The sequence below is a fragment of the Dreissena polymorpha genome, chromosome 1, assembly GCF_020536995.1.
Source record: "Dreissena polymorpha isolate Duluth1 chromosome 1, UMN_Dpol_1.0, whole genome shotgun sequence".
In the NCBI taxonomy this organism is placed as follows: Eukaryota; Metazoa; Mollusca; class Bivalvia; order Myida; family Dreissenidae; genus Dreissena; species Dreissena polymorpha.
In genome coordinates, this window is record NC_068355.1 from 96,181,873 (window position 1) to 96,198,761 (window position 16,889).

General features: G+C 34.0%; 2 protein-coding genes across 12 annotated transcripts in view; one reads left to right on the forward strand and one right to left on the reverse strand.

Moving 5' to 3' along the window:
* LOC127841598 (uncharacterized) lies at positions 1-9,951 on the reverse strand. Its single transcript, XM_052370529.1, has 7 exons — positions 9,878-9,951; positions 7,055-7,232; positions 6,616-6,839; positions 6,191-6,259; positions 4,177-4,249; positions 1,961-2,661; positions 1-415 (listed from the first exon to the last, which is right to left on the reverse strand). Exons 2-7 carry the CDS (start codon positions 7,218-7,220, stop codon positions 275-277), a joined length of 1,374 nt encoding a protein of 457 aa, XP_052226489.1. The 5' UTR covers positions 7,221-7,232; positions 9,878-9,951; the 3' UTR covers positions 1-274.
* LOC127841604 (protein YIPF3-like) overlaps positions 9,936-16,889 on the forward strand; it is a 25,699-nt gene continuing 18,745 nt past the window's right edge. For all 11 annotated transcript variants that reach the window (XM_052370546.1, XM_052370595.1, XM_052370535.1 and 8 more), the window contains exons 1-3: positions 9,936-10,002; positions 13,036-13,108; positions 13,853-13,938. In XM_052370546.1, the coding sequence (XP_052226506.1) occupies positions 9,970-10,002; positions 13,036-13,108; positions 13,853-13,938 (192 nt within the window). In that variant the 5' untranslated portion in view covers positions 9,936-9,969. The remainder of the gene's footprint in view (positions 10,003-13,035; positions 13,109-13,852; positions 13,939-16,889) is intronic.

The following is a 16,889-nucleotide window of genomic DNA, read 5'->3' on the forward strand; positions in this document are numbered from 1 at the left end:
TGTCGTAGAAAAAGTTATTTATTAAAGAATGGATACTTTTTCTTAAACCGAATGAAATAGAATATCATATGTTACCAACATACAGTAGAGTTTTGACATACCAAGGTATATTCAAACTTTTTTGCATGGAGGTTTTCATTGATTATTTAAGTAAGTTTGTTCAAATTAAACAAATGTACTCATTATTTCAGTTAACAGCTTGTGTCTTAGTAAATGTGGAGTGTCATTAAATGTTCTTGTACACTGGCTTCAAATTTCATATTTGATTTCAACTTTATGTCATCACCACTTCCATTTGTTTTAATCTTGTCATATCCTCCATGGAGAATTTCGGTGTGAGAACAACATTATCATAGTCAAAGGTTTCATCCAACTGGAATGCCTCAACAGAAGTATCACAGATGTGGCTGTCAACCTGGAAATACAACAGCATAAAAGTCAGATATGTATGTACCATAAGTAACACAAAAGTATATTTTATTAAGAGTTTGAAGCCATATAAATACTCAAAGTCAACTAATATTTCGTAAAATAAAGTTAACCCATAAAAAATCAGTGTTCCCTATAGCAATAGCCAAAATTTCAACGACAGAGGTGGTCTGGAATAATATATTGAATTAGATACAAAATGCTTGTTTTTTTTAGCTCGCCAGAGCAGTATGTGCTCATGGTGAGCTTTTGTGCATTCCTGTTGTCTGTCGTCCGGCATCAACATGTGCCTTGTTAATACTCTAGGGGCTGCATTCATTGTCTGATCTTCATGAAATTTGGTCAGAAGATTTGTGCTCAAGATATCTTGGACAAGTTCCAAAAAGGTTCCGGTCTGTTGGAAAACATGACCACCAGGGGGCGGTGCATTTTTCCTTATATGGCTATATAGTTAAACCTTGTTATCACTCTAGAGGCCACATTTATTGTCCAATCATTATGAAACTTGGTCAGAAGATTTGTCCCAATGAATAATTGATATCTTGGAGGAGTTTGAAAATGGTTCCGGTTGGTTGAGAAACATGGCCACCAAGGGCTAGGCATTTTTCCATAAATTGCTAAAGTAAAATCTTGTTAACACTCTTAAAGTCACATTTTTAGTCCAGTCTTCATGAAACTTGGTCAGAACATATGTTGTAATGATATCTTGGACGAGTTTGGAAATGGTTCTGGTTTTCTGAAAAACATCGCCTGCCGCCTGACAGCTGTTCCATAATCCTATGAATAGTTAAAGGGAAATCACTGTAGTATACTTAAGTATTATCCGTAAGAGTTGTCTTTATATATGAATATGCTATACGCTACTTTTTACATTCAGAAAATGACATGTGTTTGTTAAGTCAATTTTGAAAATTTGATAAAAACATTATTTTTACCAAAAAGGTTGACTTAATATTTGAACAGTTTATGTATGTCACTTAAATATACACAAAAATGGAAAAAAGTAAAAATGTCAGTTACATGACTTATTACATTCAGTAGGCGTCATGTGACTTCTAGTGTTTACAAGCTTTTTATTTTATTTCACTAGGTCACAGTGAAACTGGTTCACACGCACTAAAAACTAGTTTTTAGTGCGTGTGAACCAGTTTCCAACTCATCCAAGAGATCATTGGGATACATGTTCTTACCAAGTTTCATGAATATTGGACAATAAATTTGGCCTCTAGAGCATTAACAAGGTAAATTTTCACGACAAACTACGCACAAAAGGCGATGATAAAACTTTGGGCCAGCGCTAGCCCTGTAAAAGTTCACCATGAGCGGGTTGTGCTCAGATGAGCCACAAATTACTTCATGCAGTGCTAGTTATATGGTCTTAATTTCAATAAGCTAACAAACTTAGGTCATATTTACATTGTATTACATTTGTTTCAAGAACAACTTACTAAGTACTACCGGTAATAAATGTTCCATGAACAGGAACATGTTAAAAACAATAGCTGGGAAAAAACTGTTTCCTAAAGTAAACCTGTTTATCAGCCCCCAAACTTGGCTCCTTGTATATAGCCTTGAAATCCAGAAGCGTGTTTCTTGTCTGAGTCATCACATTATCCTGCTCCTCAATTTGACCAGGAAATAAAAGGGTTGTCTCCCTTGCCAAATACTCTTCAGTAGCTGTCCCTTCCTCCATTGGGTGTCTTGCGGCAGCAGTCTGCATGACACCCTCAGAATCCATGAGAGCATGCTTGTAAATGTCATTTAACTTGCTGAGCTTTGATTGCACAGCACCTTTTTCATCATTCGCCATTAATTCCAACTCTCCAGGCTTTATTTTTACTTCAACATTTTCGTTCTTAGTTTCATCACAAAGAGTCAGGGCTGCATCACTTTCATCGTCATCGAAATCCACCAGCTCATCTCCACTTTCAGATTTATCTGCATTCCTACCTTCATTAGGAACAGTTTTCTTTAATTCACGTTTATGTTTAGTTTGTATAAATGCCTGTATATCTGCAGAGGTATTTAATTGGCCATTGATGTGATCAGTTTTTAGGTTTGAATTTGTAACATCAGATCTTCCTTCCAGTTCATTTTGTAAGTCCATCATGAAATCCATTAGCAGTTTATCTGTCACAGAAGAACTCTGAATGGACATGACATCTTTATCGACCCCACTCTGAGTGTTGCAGTGTGCTGGGCAAAGTTTGGATGAATGGCTGGATATTGAACCTGTCAGAGAAATATGAACATATAACTTGTCTTTCTGTTGTTTGAAAAATCTATAACCTAATTCTTATGTACATTTTATAAATCCAACAGGTCAATTTGAATAGATTGCTTCAACAAAATATGTAAATTAATTATACAAGAAGTGTGACAGGATAGTTGAGCATTCTTTCACTTTGATTATGTCTTTCTCTCTCAGGGACCTTACTTTCATGTATATACCCTAGCACACTTAACTAAAAAGTGAATTGAATATATGTGACAGTTACAGTATCCTTAAACTGAAATCTGATAGTGCCAAGTACAACAAGACTATTGCCAAGCAATAAAAGTTCCCTTCCTATGCACGATCCACCATTTTCAGCAATATTTGTAGTTTATTTGTTGCCAAAGCAACCAGAATTCTTGATTTATGAACAAAATGAAATGACGTGCATAATCTCCATATTGCCATCTATCCATGTTTCAAGTTTCATGAAAAAATATGAAGAACCTTTAAAGTAATCGCAGGATCCACCATTTTTAGCAATATTTCTGGTCTATTTGTTGCCATAGCAACCAGAATTCTTGACGTAGGAACAAAATGAAATGACATGCATAATCTCCATATTGCCATTTGTCCATGTTTCAAGTTTCATGAAAAAATATGAAGAACTTACAGTTATCGCAGGATCCACCATTTTCAGCAATATTTCTAGTCTATTTGTTGCCAAAGCAACCATAATTCTTGACGTAGAAACAATTAAATGAAATGACGTGCATAATCTGTCCATGTTTCAAATTTCATGAAAAAATATGAAGAACTTTTAAATTATCGCAGGATCCAGAAAAGTGTGACAGACTGACAGACACACAGAGCGCAAACCATAAGTCCCTCTCCGGTTTCATCGGTAGGGGACTAATAAAGGTACTAAATTCAATTAACATACTGGTCACAATTTTTAGCATTTAGTAATGACCTTATATTTTAACCCTCAAGACATTTTTTTTAAGTTAAATGTTAATATCTGTTGCAGATACAAAGATATCTACTTGTTTCATGCAAAAATTAACACGAACTTTTCAAGTACAAAACAGGCATAATTCTGCTCAAATGCATGTCACAATTACCCGTATGTGTACTGGCTAGTAAACTTAAATATACAAATGTAGACATTAAAGATGTGTGTGAAGTTTAAGTTTAATGTCTGCAACAGATATAGATAGCTACATATAGATATTAGATGTACATAATTCATGCGAGTTCAACAGTACAAACAGGGGCATAATTATGTTAAATGGCAAGTCAGAGTTATAGGACTTTGTTAGAGAAGTCACAATAACCCAAAACAAGTTGCAATTTAATACCTGTTCTACAAACAGTTGTTGGACACAAGCCTTAACCAGAGCATTACACAGAGGCTGGCAAATGAGATGCATGTAGTATAGATTGATCTATTTAATAATAATTTAATAGTCAAGCTTATTTTTGTTTATTATTGAATTGCAACAGTATTGAATACGAAGTGCTATAAATACCTGCTGAGAAACTGGCATTGTATTCACATAAAAGGCTTTCATCATCATCTTCAGTTTCCACAAAATTATCAACCTGAATGAAATCAAATGTGACATCACTCTTGACAAATTATTATTTTTAATTAATGTCAAAATAATGGAATCAGACTTGCTCAGAATTTTTGTTTTATATAAGCAGGCTTGTACAAAATTCGTTGACTCCAGTCATTATAAAAATATTAGAGCTTGCTTAGTCAAACTGATTATATTGATGACTGCACACAATGATAATTGTTATGAATTAACTCACAAGCAAAAACAATTTTAGTGGGTGATGTATAGACAATCCCAGAATCGATAAATTGGCTATCACGTGACCCTCTGATCCTGACAGTACTGAAGAATTTGGCAGATTAGAGCGTAATCATAGTGTACACCCACTTTATTCCAATAAACAGTACTTAATGACTTCGCACAGTAGGATTGAAAACAATTGAAACATGAAACCAAGTGTCGATTTGTTAAACATTATTAATCAATATAAGTTAAATAAGAAATATACACGATAGATTTATAAAATACGTGTCTCTGGAACAATAATTACAATATTCAGTGACAACACATATTTAAGGCCAAGTTTGCTTTTTTAAGCATACCTTTCAGTAATGCCTTTGTATAAATTTATGATTAAAAAATAAAAACACGAAAAAAAAGTAATTTTGCTTTGTTTATTACGTATGATTAATTTCAGTAAGATAAAGGTCTTGAAAAAAACATCAGTGATAAAGTAGCGAACGAATCAGCTAAATGTGAGGCGATGTCCCAAGTGTGGATTTACAGCGTTTATGGGTATGCCCGTGACACCACATGTCTGCACATGTGTAGATACCGTTATTAAGGTAACATATCACGTGTCGCCTTTAAATAACATGTTAAATGACAATCAAGACCTTATTCTTGCCAGGAACCTTTACAAATAGGTCCCTGTTCATGCTGAGTTTTATTACTTTTAAATGAATGCAGATGATCCTTATTTCTACTAATTACGTAATAACTGATCTTAAAACAAGAGTGCCAAACTGTCACAAGATACGCCCGCTTGAAGGTTTTGGACAACTTGATAACTTTACCATGACCCATATTTGAAATTGACCTACATATCATCTAGACACAACTTCTGACCAAATTTGGTGAATTTCAGATGAAAACTACTTCAATTAGAGAGCGGACACCATGCTAAATGCTTGAAATGCACTAAGTGAACTCGTGATCTAGTTTTTGACCCGGCATGACCCATATTTGAACTTGACCTAGATATTGTCTAGACACAACTTCTGACCAAATTTGGTGAAGATTGGATGAAAACTACTTCAATTTGAGAGCGGACACCATGCTAAATGCTTGAAATGCACTAAGTTACCCTGTGACCTAGTTTTTGACCCTGCATGACCCATATTCGAACTTGACCTAGATATTGTCTAGATACAACTTCTGACCAATTATGGTGATTATCGGATGAAAACTACTTCTATTACAGAGCGGACACCATGCTAAATGCTTGAAATGCACTAAGTGACCCTGTGACCTAGTTTTTGACCCAAGTTTGGTGAAGATCGGATGAAAACTATTTGAATTAGAGAGCAGACACTGCTCTGGACGCTGCCCGCCCGCCGATGAAACTATATTGGTCCTGTTTTTTTAAAATGGGCGTATAAAAAACACGAACTATTATTTGATTATCAGATCGACAAAAGAAAATATTTAAATCTTCAAATATATTCGATAAAATCGTTTCGCCTTCTTGTTTTGTTCAGGGACCTATACAAACATATTTGTCCCTGTTTTTTTTTCAGTACCATTTTGGAGGCGCGCGTGAGTATTCAGGGGCGGTAATCCGGGAATTATCAATTTCTGGGATTTCTATAAGTTGTCTTTAGGTTTTAAAAATTTAACATAAAAATATCTATCAAATGCTCCAGATTTCTGTTTTTGTACTTTTGGCCTTAATCTCAAATTCAGTTGTTAACTTCAATACCTTTACTCTTCCTGTCCTTATGACATTTGAATGTGCAAGCCTGTTACTAACTTCTCCATTGCCCAGAACCTGTTTAAATGCATAAAAACGAATGTTAGCAAAGTAATACTTCCTTAAACTTCCAAGAAAATATGCATGCCTTGCATACATTAATATGCCTCTGGTCACAAGTATTGTTTGATAATTTGTATCTTTGCAGACTTAAACAAACTGAGCTAAATCAGTCTTCAACAATCTTCAACAGTAAATGAAAATCAAATGTTCCTATATACAGGTAAAAACGTACTTTATAGATTTGCCAAATTTATTTTAATATCTTCGACGTAACTGAAATCAGCTTTTCCTATCAAGCAATATCATATTTAGGTATATACATTTAAAATTTAACACACAGAGAAAAATATCTCCAACAGCTTTGAAATCACCTGTTCCTCTATCTCCTCCTCTTGCAAACCAGGATTTGTGCCCTTTTGTACAATGACTTTGCCCATCTTTCTTCGTTTGATATCATTCACAATATTTCTTGTGGATTTGACCGGGCCTTCAATGTTCACTGATGTAGGTTGACATTTATTGTCACCTAATTCACTTTCTAAGGACTTATCAAGCTTCTTACGTTCAGCCAGGGAAGGAACAACATCTGGTTTGCCTATAAAGGTGAAAGCAAAATCAAAACAAAAGAGCATTTTACTTTTATGTATAAGTTTCAGAAAAAAGCACATACAATTTATTGAAGATTATACATAGTTAAAAGTAGTATATTAACTATTTACAATTTAAATAAAATCCATATCACTTTTCAATTTAACGTACATTGTAATATAAATTGTTTGTTCATACATAGCATACATGTATATTTCATACTTTCTTTGAGAGTGGTAAACGATTTCAGAAAATCATCATAGCTCTGCGAGGATTTGTTCATGAACATTTCCAATGCATTTTTCATCATGTCATCTCTAGCATTCTTCCTGTTCTCTTCTGATGGTGTTGGGGATGGAGTGTGAGTCCGAACATCATTACTTGCCATGTTGCTGCGTTCCTAAGAATTTAACAACAGTCATGATAATAGACGTTGAAATTATAGATTTTGGTTGGGCTAAACCAATGAACAATTCCAAACAGTAAGATCTTTAAAGATGTCAATTCTGATAAAAAATAAACATCTCATTTATGGCCATGCAGTATCAGTGTATTTTTTTTCTTTAAAAATCGGGTCCGGTATTCGGCCCCTTCCCCGATTAAAAAGTATATATTTTTCCCAAATGGGACGAAAAATTTCCAATTGAAGGTTTCCAACAAAATTATTGTTTTTAGATTTTATCTTCCATCCAGCCAAATCAGTTCAACCTAATTAAAAATAAAACTGAAAAACATTTTTTAAATAATTCTCAATTTTACGCATTTTTGAGCAAAACATTAATAACACTAATGTCTCTATTTAAGTCAAAAATTTCCCCAAATTAAAGGGACCCGGCCCAATTCCCAAAATGGTGGAAAAAAAACACAGAGTATAACCAATCTGTCATTCAGCACTCAGCTAACAAGTATGGCCATTTTAGTATTTACAAGTATGATTCTAAAGATACAGCTAAGATTTCGCGATTTCAGATTTGTTAATGATAATGTCAATATTGTAGTGATTTAAGGTCACTTTTTGAACAGAGCATTATGAAAACCTCGTGAACGAATAATTTTGTGTGTCTGTGGAAAAACTATTTATTTGGAGTCACTCTTTTTTCAACTTGATAAAAACTATGACACTTTTACAGTGCTCACACTGGCCTTCAGAAAATAAAAGCCATCAATTTTTCCTTAAAAAAAAAAGCCAAAACAGACGCAGACTTTTCCGCAAAACGGTACTGGAGGCAAAAAGAAAAAACAATGAATCATTTATCTGTTTTATTTAATGTATATCTATTGGATTTAAGTTATAATATATACTTAAAAACAAGCATAATATCAGTGTCATTTTCTTATAAAATAGGCAGTGGCTAGTCGTACGGCCCCGTATGGTTAGACACGAGGCTACCTGTATGGCCCCGTACTGGTAGACACGAGGTTACCCGTACGGCTCTGTTCGTATAGCCTTTCCTATGGAGATTGTCTAGCTAGCCGTACGGCTTATAAACATTTGATATTTGCATGTACAATGCGTATTTTTATACTCCATAACTGTGATTTCTATTGATTGTTGTAATTGTTGTTTGGCGAAATAAATTTACATTTTCATATCTCACTTGTTTACACCCTTTATATACTATGCACGACTCGGATTTCCACCACGGCGAAACAAAAACCAGACAGCAAATACACAAGAATGATTAATTAATCCTGTCAACAAACGTTTGTAGCCGAGGTAGTATCGCTTGATTTTCATTATACAATTAAAAAATGTGGGTAAAAAAAAGGACAAGAATGCAACTTAACTAAGTATTATGATCTCAAATACTGATAGTTACGTATGTTTGTGTATGTACCATAGCGCGCACATTTTTAGCAATTACACAAATACTAAATTTAAAGGGTTTATTTTTTAAAATATTTTAAGTGATGTTAAATTATATAATTAGTTGATTATTTGCTTTCTTAAATAAAACTAGGTAATGGTGGAATCGAGTTCAATAAACGTGTCAATTACGTCTTCGCTTATAGCTCCCACTCACCGCAATTCGCTAGTTAAATTTTAGCGAGTCAAAAAAACAACAACAATAGTGTCAATTATCAATACGTACCCCTATTTATTATCACAAAGGTATTAATTAATTGCTTTATTACTTTGATTGTTGACACGTTATTTATTACCGTCTATGTTGCGGCATGTTGTTCTAACTAGTCGCCAGCGCAGTTGACAGTATGTCAGGTAAAAAATGTAAAATCGTACGAATTATTCCATGAAAAAACATAATTAAACATTTTTTCCAGGTTAACCTTTTCCTGACAATGCAATGTAACATATACATCTCTAAGTCTCCTTTTCATTGCTAAATTTGAACGTATCCGCCATTGTGTTTGTTTAGGTTTGAATTAACGTGTCAAATCTCCATGGGAAAGGCTATACGAACAGAGCTGTACGGGTAGCCTTGTGTCTACCCGTACGGGTAGCCTAGTGTCTACCCGTATGGGGCCGTACAACTAGCCACTGCCTATAAAAATTCATGGCTTTACAATTAAGAATACAATCAAGATTGTGGGTGTGACTTAACAAACCAGACATCAGCTACAGTTACATTCATAAAATATATACTTTTAAACAAGTATAATATCACTTTAAAACAAGAATTATATCAGTGTCATTTTCTTAAAAAATATATTATCATGACTTTACAATCCCCCACCCCCTCAAGCACTCTCTAATTGTATTATTTTATAGTATTTCTAGTAACAATTTCTGGTCTGATGAACACTATGCAAAATGTAATTATTCAGACCATCCGCATCATCGTGTGTGTATTCGTCATTATAGTTTTGTTTATAATGGATGTATAAATAAATTAAATCGGCAAAAAATGCTGTATCCGAAAACGACAATCCGAAAAATATACGTGTTTTGCACAAGAAATAAAATGTGCATATCGTTTGAAATCTGAAAAATGAAAACCATTTACCTAGCAAATACGTAATAACTATATAATTGGGTTAACATATTGCTTTACAATATGCTATTGAACTTTGAGTTTTACATACAGTCAAAAAGAAGAGTCGAAGAGTCGTTGCAGCTAAGGAATTTGTTTACTTTACAAAATATTCCAATGTCATAATAGTTGCGAATCTCAAAAATGGCTGACACGTCTTCAAGTTGGAGTTCACAGGTAATACAGTTGATTATAATATGTCAGTAATTAAATCTGTACATAAGTACACCGTTAAAGTCCTTTATGCAATTAAAATTACACATGTGTTCGTCTTTATATTTGTTACATTTCTTTCTGGTTTTATATGTGCATATCCTCTATTCCTATAACTAGCATGAACCAATGATTTTTTTAAACATAAATAATTGATGTCAAATGCCTGCAGGAATAATATTTAAGGTATTAGAAAGCATTTTCTTTTTGTTTTAATGGATTACTTTGAAAATTCTATTTTTTATGAATTTTTTAGCAACAAGGGGTAATGAACTTTAAAATAATGTTATTGAATTTCTAACCAAAAACTGGTTCCATGGCAATACTGGATGAAAGGCACACTTTTCTTCAAAACAATCCTAATTCTAATGCTTTTTCTTGATAAAATATCTCCTATACTAACTAGAAAAACCACTTTTGATCAGAAAATTAATATAAAAAGATGTTTTAATTGTTTTTAATTTTAATAAGCATACTGTTTACGTTCTGTTCATATCTTCCTAGCAATCTGTTATGTCATCATTTTTATAGGACAATATTTAATGTATTGTGTTTTATAATTTTGAAATGAAAACATTAATATTGTTTAAGACTAATAAACAAAACATACTATTTAAAAGTGATTTTTGTTGTAATTATTGGCATTTTATTTTACATGTGTAGCAAGTTTAGGTAAATCTTTATCTATGTATTTTTTTCAAACTATATATATACAATTAACATTTTTGTACCAAAAATGTGTTATAAGATAAAAGTTTCTCAATAAAAATAACTAAAAATATATAATAACTCAAGTTTAAACATATGTGTGTCATAATTTCAAAAATAAGTGGGTGGCTGAAGCTAAAGTAACTGATAAAACAATCATAGGAAGGATAAACTGAAGTATGATTTTTCAATGGTTTATGCGCTAAATTTGAGATGTCTTTTCTAGCAGTTATATAAAGTGTTCCTGACCAAAATCAATGTTATATTACTTTCAAATCATTTATGTATTGGTATACAACAAGAAAGTGGTAGAATTTTTGCGGAAAACATAAGAATTTTTGACGAAAAGTTGTCTGCTGAAATTTACCTAGATGTTCCGGAAATGACCGATCGTCGGTTTCCGAAAATAATACATGTCGTGGTTTCTGAAAAACAAAATGGATGTACCCAAAGATTTTTGTGTTATTGACTATTACTGGTTGATAAATGTATGATTTTGCTTCTTATTTGAAAAAGTGATGCTTTCAAGGCTGATAAACTTGAAATATGAAAGCTATTCGGTCGTTTGGCCTTTGTTTGTCAATACATCAGTACGATCGGTAATTTCCGTAACCACTCGTAAAATTGTAGCAGACACAAGTTTTAATCACAATACTTATGTTTTCCACTTATATTCGACCACTTTCTTGTTCAATACCAATACATAAATGATTTCAAAGCAATATTTTATTGATTTCAGCAAGTAACACCGTCTATAACAGCGAAAAAAAACATTCCGAACTTTTTGGTTTACGATTTTTATTTTCTAAATAGCTTGCAAAGAGCATGGCATTGAATGTTATCCAAGATAAATGTCTCTACTTTCTTGATTGGATGATTTCAGACTGTTTAATCCAATCAGGAAAGAGCTTTAAAACGTAATTTAGACCCATGTTAAGCGAGATAATAAAGAACCACTTTTTGGTTACTGCCGATTTGTGACATCACGAGTTGCCTCCCTTGTTGGTTCATGCTAATATAACTTTGTGCAGCCCTATAACTTATAAGATCGTGTACTTTTTTATGACGTAAACTTCTAAGCAACATTCGAACGCACGTGCCCGAAAACTTTCACTTTTGTAACGCGAGAATTTCCACAGCCGATAAGACAATAATCATAAGGAAAAAACAATAAATATGATATAAATTCTCCGTTTTTCTGACCTCGATTCAAAGAAATAGCCTTAACAGTGTATAAAATCTGCACATATGTTTGTCAATGTTTTGATCAGAAATTGTTGTAAGATTAGAGTAGTTTCCCTTGGAGGTCCGTCTCGAATTTGTATTGTGCTCTCTGTACTTCGCATTACAATACGATTAAAGTATGCTGTGTATGCGAAAAATTTAAGCCCCAAATAATGACACGAGACCATATGTTAAGATTGTGACCGGCCTATTGCGATAAATATTCTCACTGCGCCAATTTGGGATTTTGTCACAAAACAACTGTCATTAGAAGGAATGACAGCTTTTCATGCCCCCATTGTGAATAGAATTTTATTTAGCTATTTTCCGTTAGTAAATACACTTAATCTAGACCTCTGAATGCAGTTATCTCAGTTCACATTTCGTTTTTATGAAGACCAGTTTTGTTTAAACCATTCTTTTCAATACAGTTTATTCACGAAAATCATCTTAAACAACACATATTTAATACAAATAAACACATATTCACAAAAACATATATCGGGTATTATAAACACATCCAAAGGCCTCGCTGTGACGTCATCAAAATCAGTGCACGATCTTATAGGGTAATTCTGTGTGACGCAGACTATGATGTACATGAATGTTTAAAGGTACGTAACTCCATTATTATTATCTGTCAACCAACATATTTCACTCGTTATTTGCTAAACAAAAGATAAATCATAAAGTATATATCAAATTTAGTTATTGTCTAATGATTTTTCATGAAAGATATGCCTTTGAAGTTTATGGTGCACGAACTTAAAGGTTTAGAGGCTTATCATGAACATGAAATTAATTGTTTTGCCTTTGGAGTTTGGTGCAAAATGATGATTATCATTAATTTATGTAAGCAATAAAAATTAAATATTATCATAAATCAGTTTGTTTAAGTATTAGCCCAATTCATTATGCAACCAAATTAAGATGAAGCAGATAGGAAGTTTTTACCAGCTCGATTCACAAATCTCTTGAGTTACCAACTAGGTAAAGTGCTGTTTTCTGTTACTTTACTTCGTGTTACCAAAATGACATTATTAAAAAGTAATTTCCATGTTTCAGAATGCAGTTTTGGATATGGATGATGTGGCAGGGAGTGACCATTCTGACTATGAAACAAACTTTTCAACATCAGGTGAGTTTGTTAATGTGCTCAAGGTGAGCTATTGTAATAATGTCCTGTGTCTTGTGGTGCGCGCTTAAAGCAACTTTTAGCTCCTTACCACTCTAGAGGCCACATTGATATCAAATCTTGATGTAATTTGGTGAGAATGTTCGTCTAAACAATATCTAGGCTGAGTTCTAATTTGGGTCATGTTTGTCCCAAAACTAGTTCACCATGTAAGATTTTAGACGAAACACAGGCGGAAGTGTACAATTCCCTTTTCGTGTTACGTGACTATCCTACATCTCGTGACTTGTTCGCTGATGAAGACTATGTGATATAGTCGAAATATTCGAGTAAGCATATATTGCTCTGAGTTATGGAATTTATTGACTCAAATGATGAATCCAGAGCAAGAGAACAACCTTTATAGTTGTAGTATAAGTATAGTTTATCTTCATAATGTGTAATGCAACCCAAGACGAAAAAAATAATAAAATGTCAATAATTCTAGACGAAATAAAACATCATCAAACACTAATTAACAATTTCTTACAAAGATTTCATGTTATAGGCCATTATAATTAAGTCAGATGTGCATCTGCTTTACAAATTGAATGATGTACCACAAGTACATCGTTTGACTCAAAATTTATTTTAGTATTATATATAGCAAATACTGGTTCCATTTCAATTATAATAATTATTATTATTCATATTTTGAACTTAGTATTACATACACGTATGTACATTTGATATTAAATGTTGTTCCAGGACGTCAGGGAAGTGGTGGTGAGAAAATGTCAGGGACATACATGGACTCCATGAAACAGAGACTTCAAGAAAATGTTACCAATATGGTCAGTTTTAAAAGTGCGTCAGCTCGTGTGTCATCATGACAATTAATTTCATGAACCACTTTTCCATTTTGTTATTTTTAGCTCGACTAGGAGCTATCCTACTCATGTCGGCGTTAGCGTCTGCGTTAGCATTAGCGTCTGCGTGCAAATGTTAAAGTTTTCGTACTACCCCAAATATTTTCTTTCTCCCTTCACATATTGCTTTCATATTTTGCATACTTGTTTACCAACATGACCCCAGCCTATAAACAAGAGCAGACAACTCTATCAAGCATTTTGTCATAATTATGGCTCCTTTTCCACTTAGAATATGCAGCAAATGTTAAAGTTTTCGTACTACCCGATTTATTTTCATTGTCCCTTGACATATTGCTTTTATATTTTGCATACTTGTTTACCAACATCACCCCAACCTATAAACAAGAGCAGACAACTCTATCAAGCATTTTGTCATAATTATTGCCCCTTTTATACTTAGAATATGCATATTATTGATAAATCTATGTTAAAGTTTGCGTACTACCCCAAATATTTCCTATATCCTTTGACATATTGCTTTTATATGTTGCATACAGTTACTTGTTTACCAACATGACCCCAACCTATAAACAAGAGCAGACCACTGTATCAAGCATTTTGACATAATTATGGCCCCTTTTACACTTAGTTAATTGAACATTTCGCTTAAATTTCCATAACTTCTTTATTTATGATCACATTTTATTATTACTTTGACAAAACAACACTTACCTGAATACCACAATGGATTCCACCCAAACAATACCCCACGCCCCTACCAGAATCCCTTCCCCCCCCCCCCCAACCTTACCCCCCCCCCCCATTTTTTTTTTTTAAACATCATCTAATTAATTACCACACCCCACATTATACCCCCCTCTCACTCCCCCCCACCCCCCCTACCCCCCCCCCCCCCCCCCCATAAAAAATAATTTTATTTTCCTTTTTTTATTTTTGAAAGATCGTCTGATAAATTATTGAATATGAACAATTTACCCATGATGGCTTACGTTATACTGTCAAGCACTCGAATAGTCAAGCGCGCTGTCCTCTGACAGCTCTTGTTAGCTCACCTGTCACAAAGTGACCAATTTTTGACTCTCACCATGGGACCAATGACACAAATCAAGAAACCTTTTGAAATATGTTTTTGATCTTTGTAAATATTTTATTTGAAAGTCACTGCCCATGCTGCTCAAGCTTCAAGCAATGTAATTGCTAGTCTTGTGATGGATCTGATTGATCAAGTGCAGTTGCTTATATGTGTTGTGTTTTGAGAAAACTGGGCATAATGCATGTGCGTAAAGTGTCATCCCAGATTAGCCTGTGCAGTCCGCACAGGCAAATCAGGGACGACACTTTCCGCCTAAACTTGATTTTCGGTAGGGAGGGACTTCCTTGAAACTAAAAATACCATAAAAGTGTAAAGTGTCGTCCCTGATTAGGCTGTGTGGACCGCACAGGCTAATCTGGGACAACTCTTTACGCACATGCATAAAGCCCAGTTTTCTCAGAACGCGACTCATATTGTCAGCATGCTGTGTTAAGTGTCGTCCCAGATAAGCCTGTGCAGGTGCAGTCGGTACAGGCTAATCAGGGATGACACTTTTCGCTTAAACTAGATTTTCGGTAAAAAGGGACTTCCTTTAAACGAAAAATACCATTTTGGTTTATGTTGGGCAGAGTCATGGAAGCGAATAAGGAAGACATATGCATTCTAAAGAGTTTTTTTTCTAAGCTTTTTAAACATGTGCTATGATGTGACATTGTAAAAAATGCATGGTAAAGTAAACAAAAAAGTTATCTTTTACAAAAAGAAGTATCAGCAAGATCAATATTAATTGTTGATATTCTTGTATTTACATAGATTTTACATACTAACCCTTCACAAATGCCATTTAGCCCTCATTCAATCATAAAACCATTGATGAAACTGATAAAATTGTATATCTTTACTTTGTTTTAACAACAAAGTTAAAAATCCAGGTTTCAAAATTGATGTATGATAGGGGTGCAGGCAAGTTGTTACTTGTCAATAACATTGTTTGCATGGATCAAGTTTGATTATATGTGTCTTGTTCTGTGAAAATTGGGCAAAATACATGTGCGTAAAGTGTTGTCCCAGATAAGCCTGTGCAGTCCGCACAGGCTAATCAGGTACGACACTTTCCACTTTAATGGTATTTTTCGTTTAAAGGAAGTCCCTTTTTACTGAAAATCTTGTTTAAGCAGAAAGTGTCGTCCCTGATTAGCCTGTGCGGACTGCACAGGCTTATCTTGGACCACACTTTACGCACATGCATTATGCCCAGTTTTCTCAGAACACGACTCATATAGTAAGCTTGCATTGAGGCATAGCTTGCGGTCGAGGTGTGTCTGTCCAAGGTCACTTTTACTCAAGATGTAAAAGCATTTTCCATTAGATGACTTTAGTGTGGGTAAAGATATTGCACTTTTGTGTAGGTAGCTTGCATGAGCTTACCGGTACATGAAAATCTTGCTTGGGATTGCTTTCAGGTCAAGGTCAAGGTCGCCGTTACTAACGCTTTGTAAACAGCAGATAGATGTTTTCAGACCAATAACTTTAGTTTGCATTGCCAAATCTTGATGATACTTAGGATTTATATATAGCAAGCATGGTTTGATGGCTAGCTTGGGATTGTATTGGGGGCATGATGGTTGAAGGTTAATGTCACTGTTACTACAAATAGAAAAATGGCAAAGCCCCAACAACTTCAGTATGGTGCAGGTATAGCTCTGAAATTCAGTTTGTATGAAGCTTATATACAAACATAGCTTGGGATTGCATTTTGGGCCAGTCAAGTTATAGGTAACTGGTACTGAAGATGGAAAAATGTTTTTGAGGGAATAGTTTTGAAAGGAGTTTGGATTGAGTTATTGCACTAAGATTGTGTTTGTAGGCTGTTTATGGT

Bases quoted from the DNA above. Each gene is read 5' to 3' on its own strand.
- LOC127841598 (XM_052370529.1), bottom strand. From the start codon at position 7,220: ATGGCAAGTAATGATGTTCGGACTCACACTCCATCCCCAACACCATCA. The intron at 6,260-6,615 runs GTGATTTCAAAG...GCATTTAAACAG, and splicing joins AGGAGGAGATAGAGGAACAG to GTTCTGGGCAATGGAGAAGT. The intron at 4,250-6,190 runs GTATTGAAGTTA...GATTTCATTCAG, and splicing joins TAAGGACAGGAAGAGTAAAG to GTTGATAATTTTGTGGAAAC.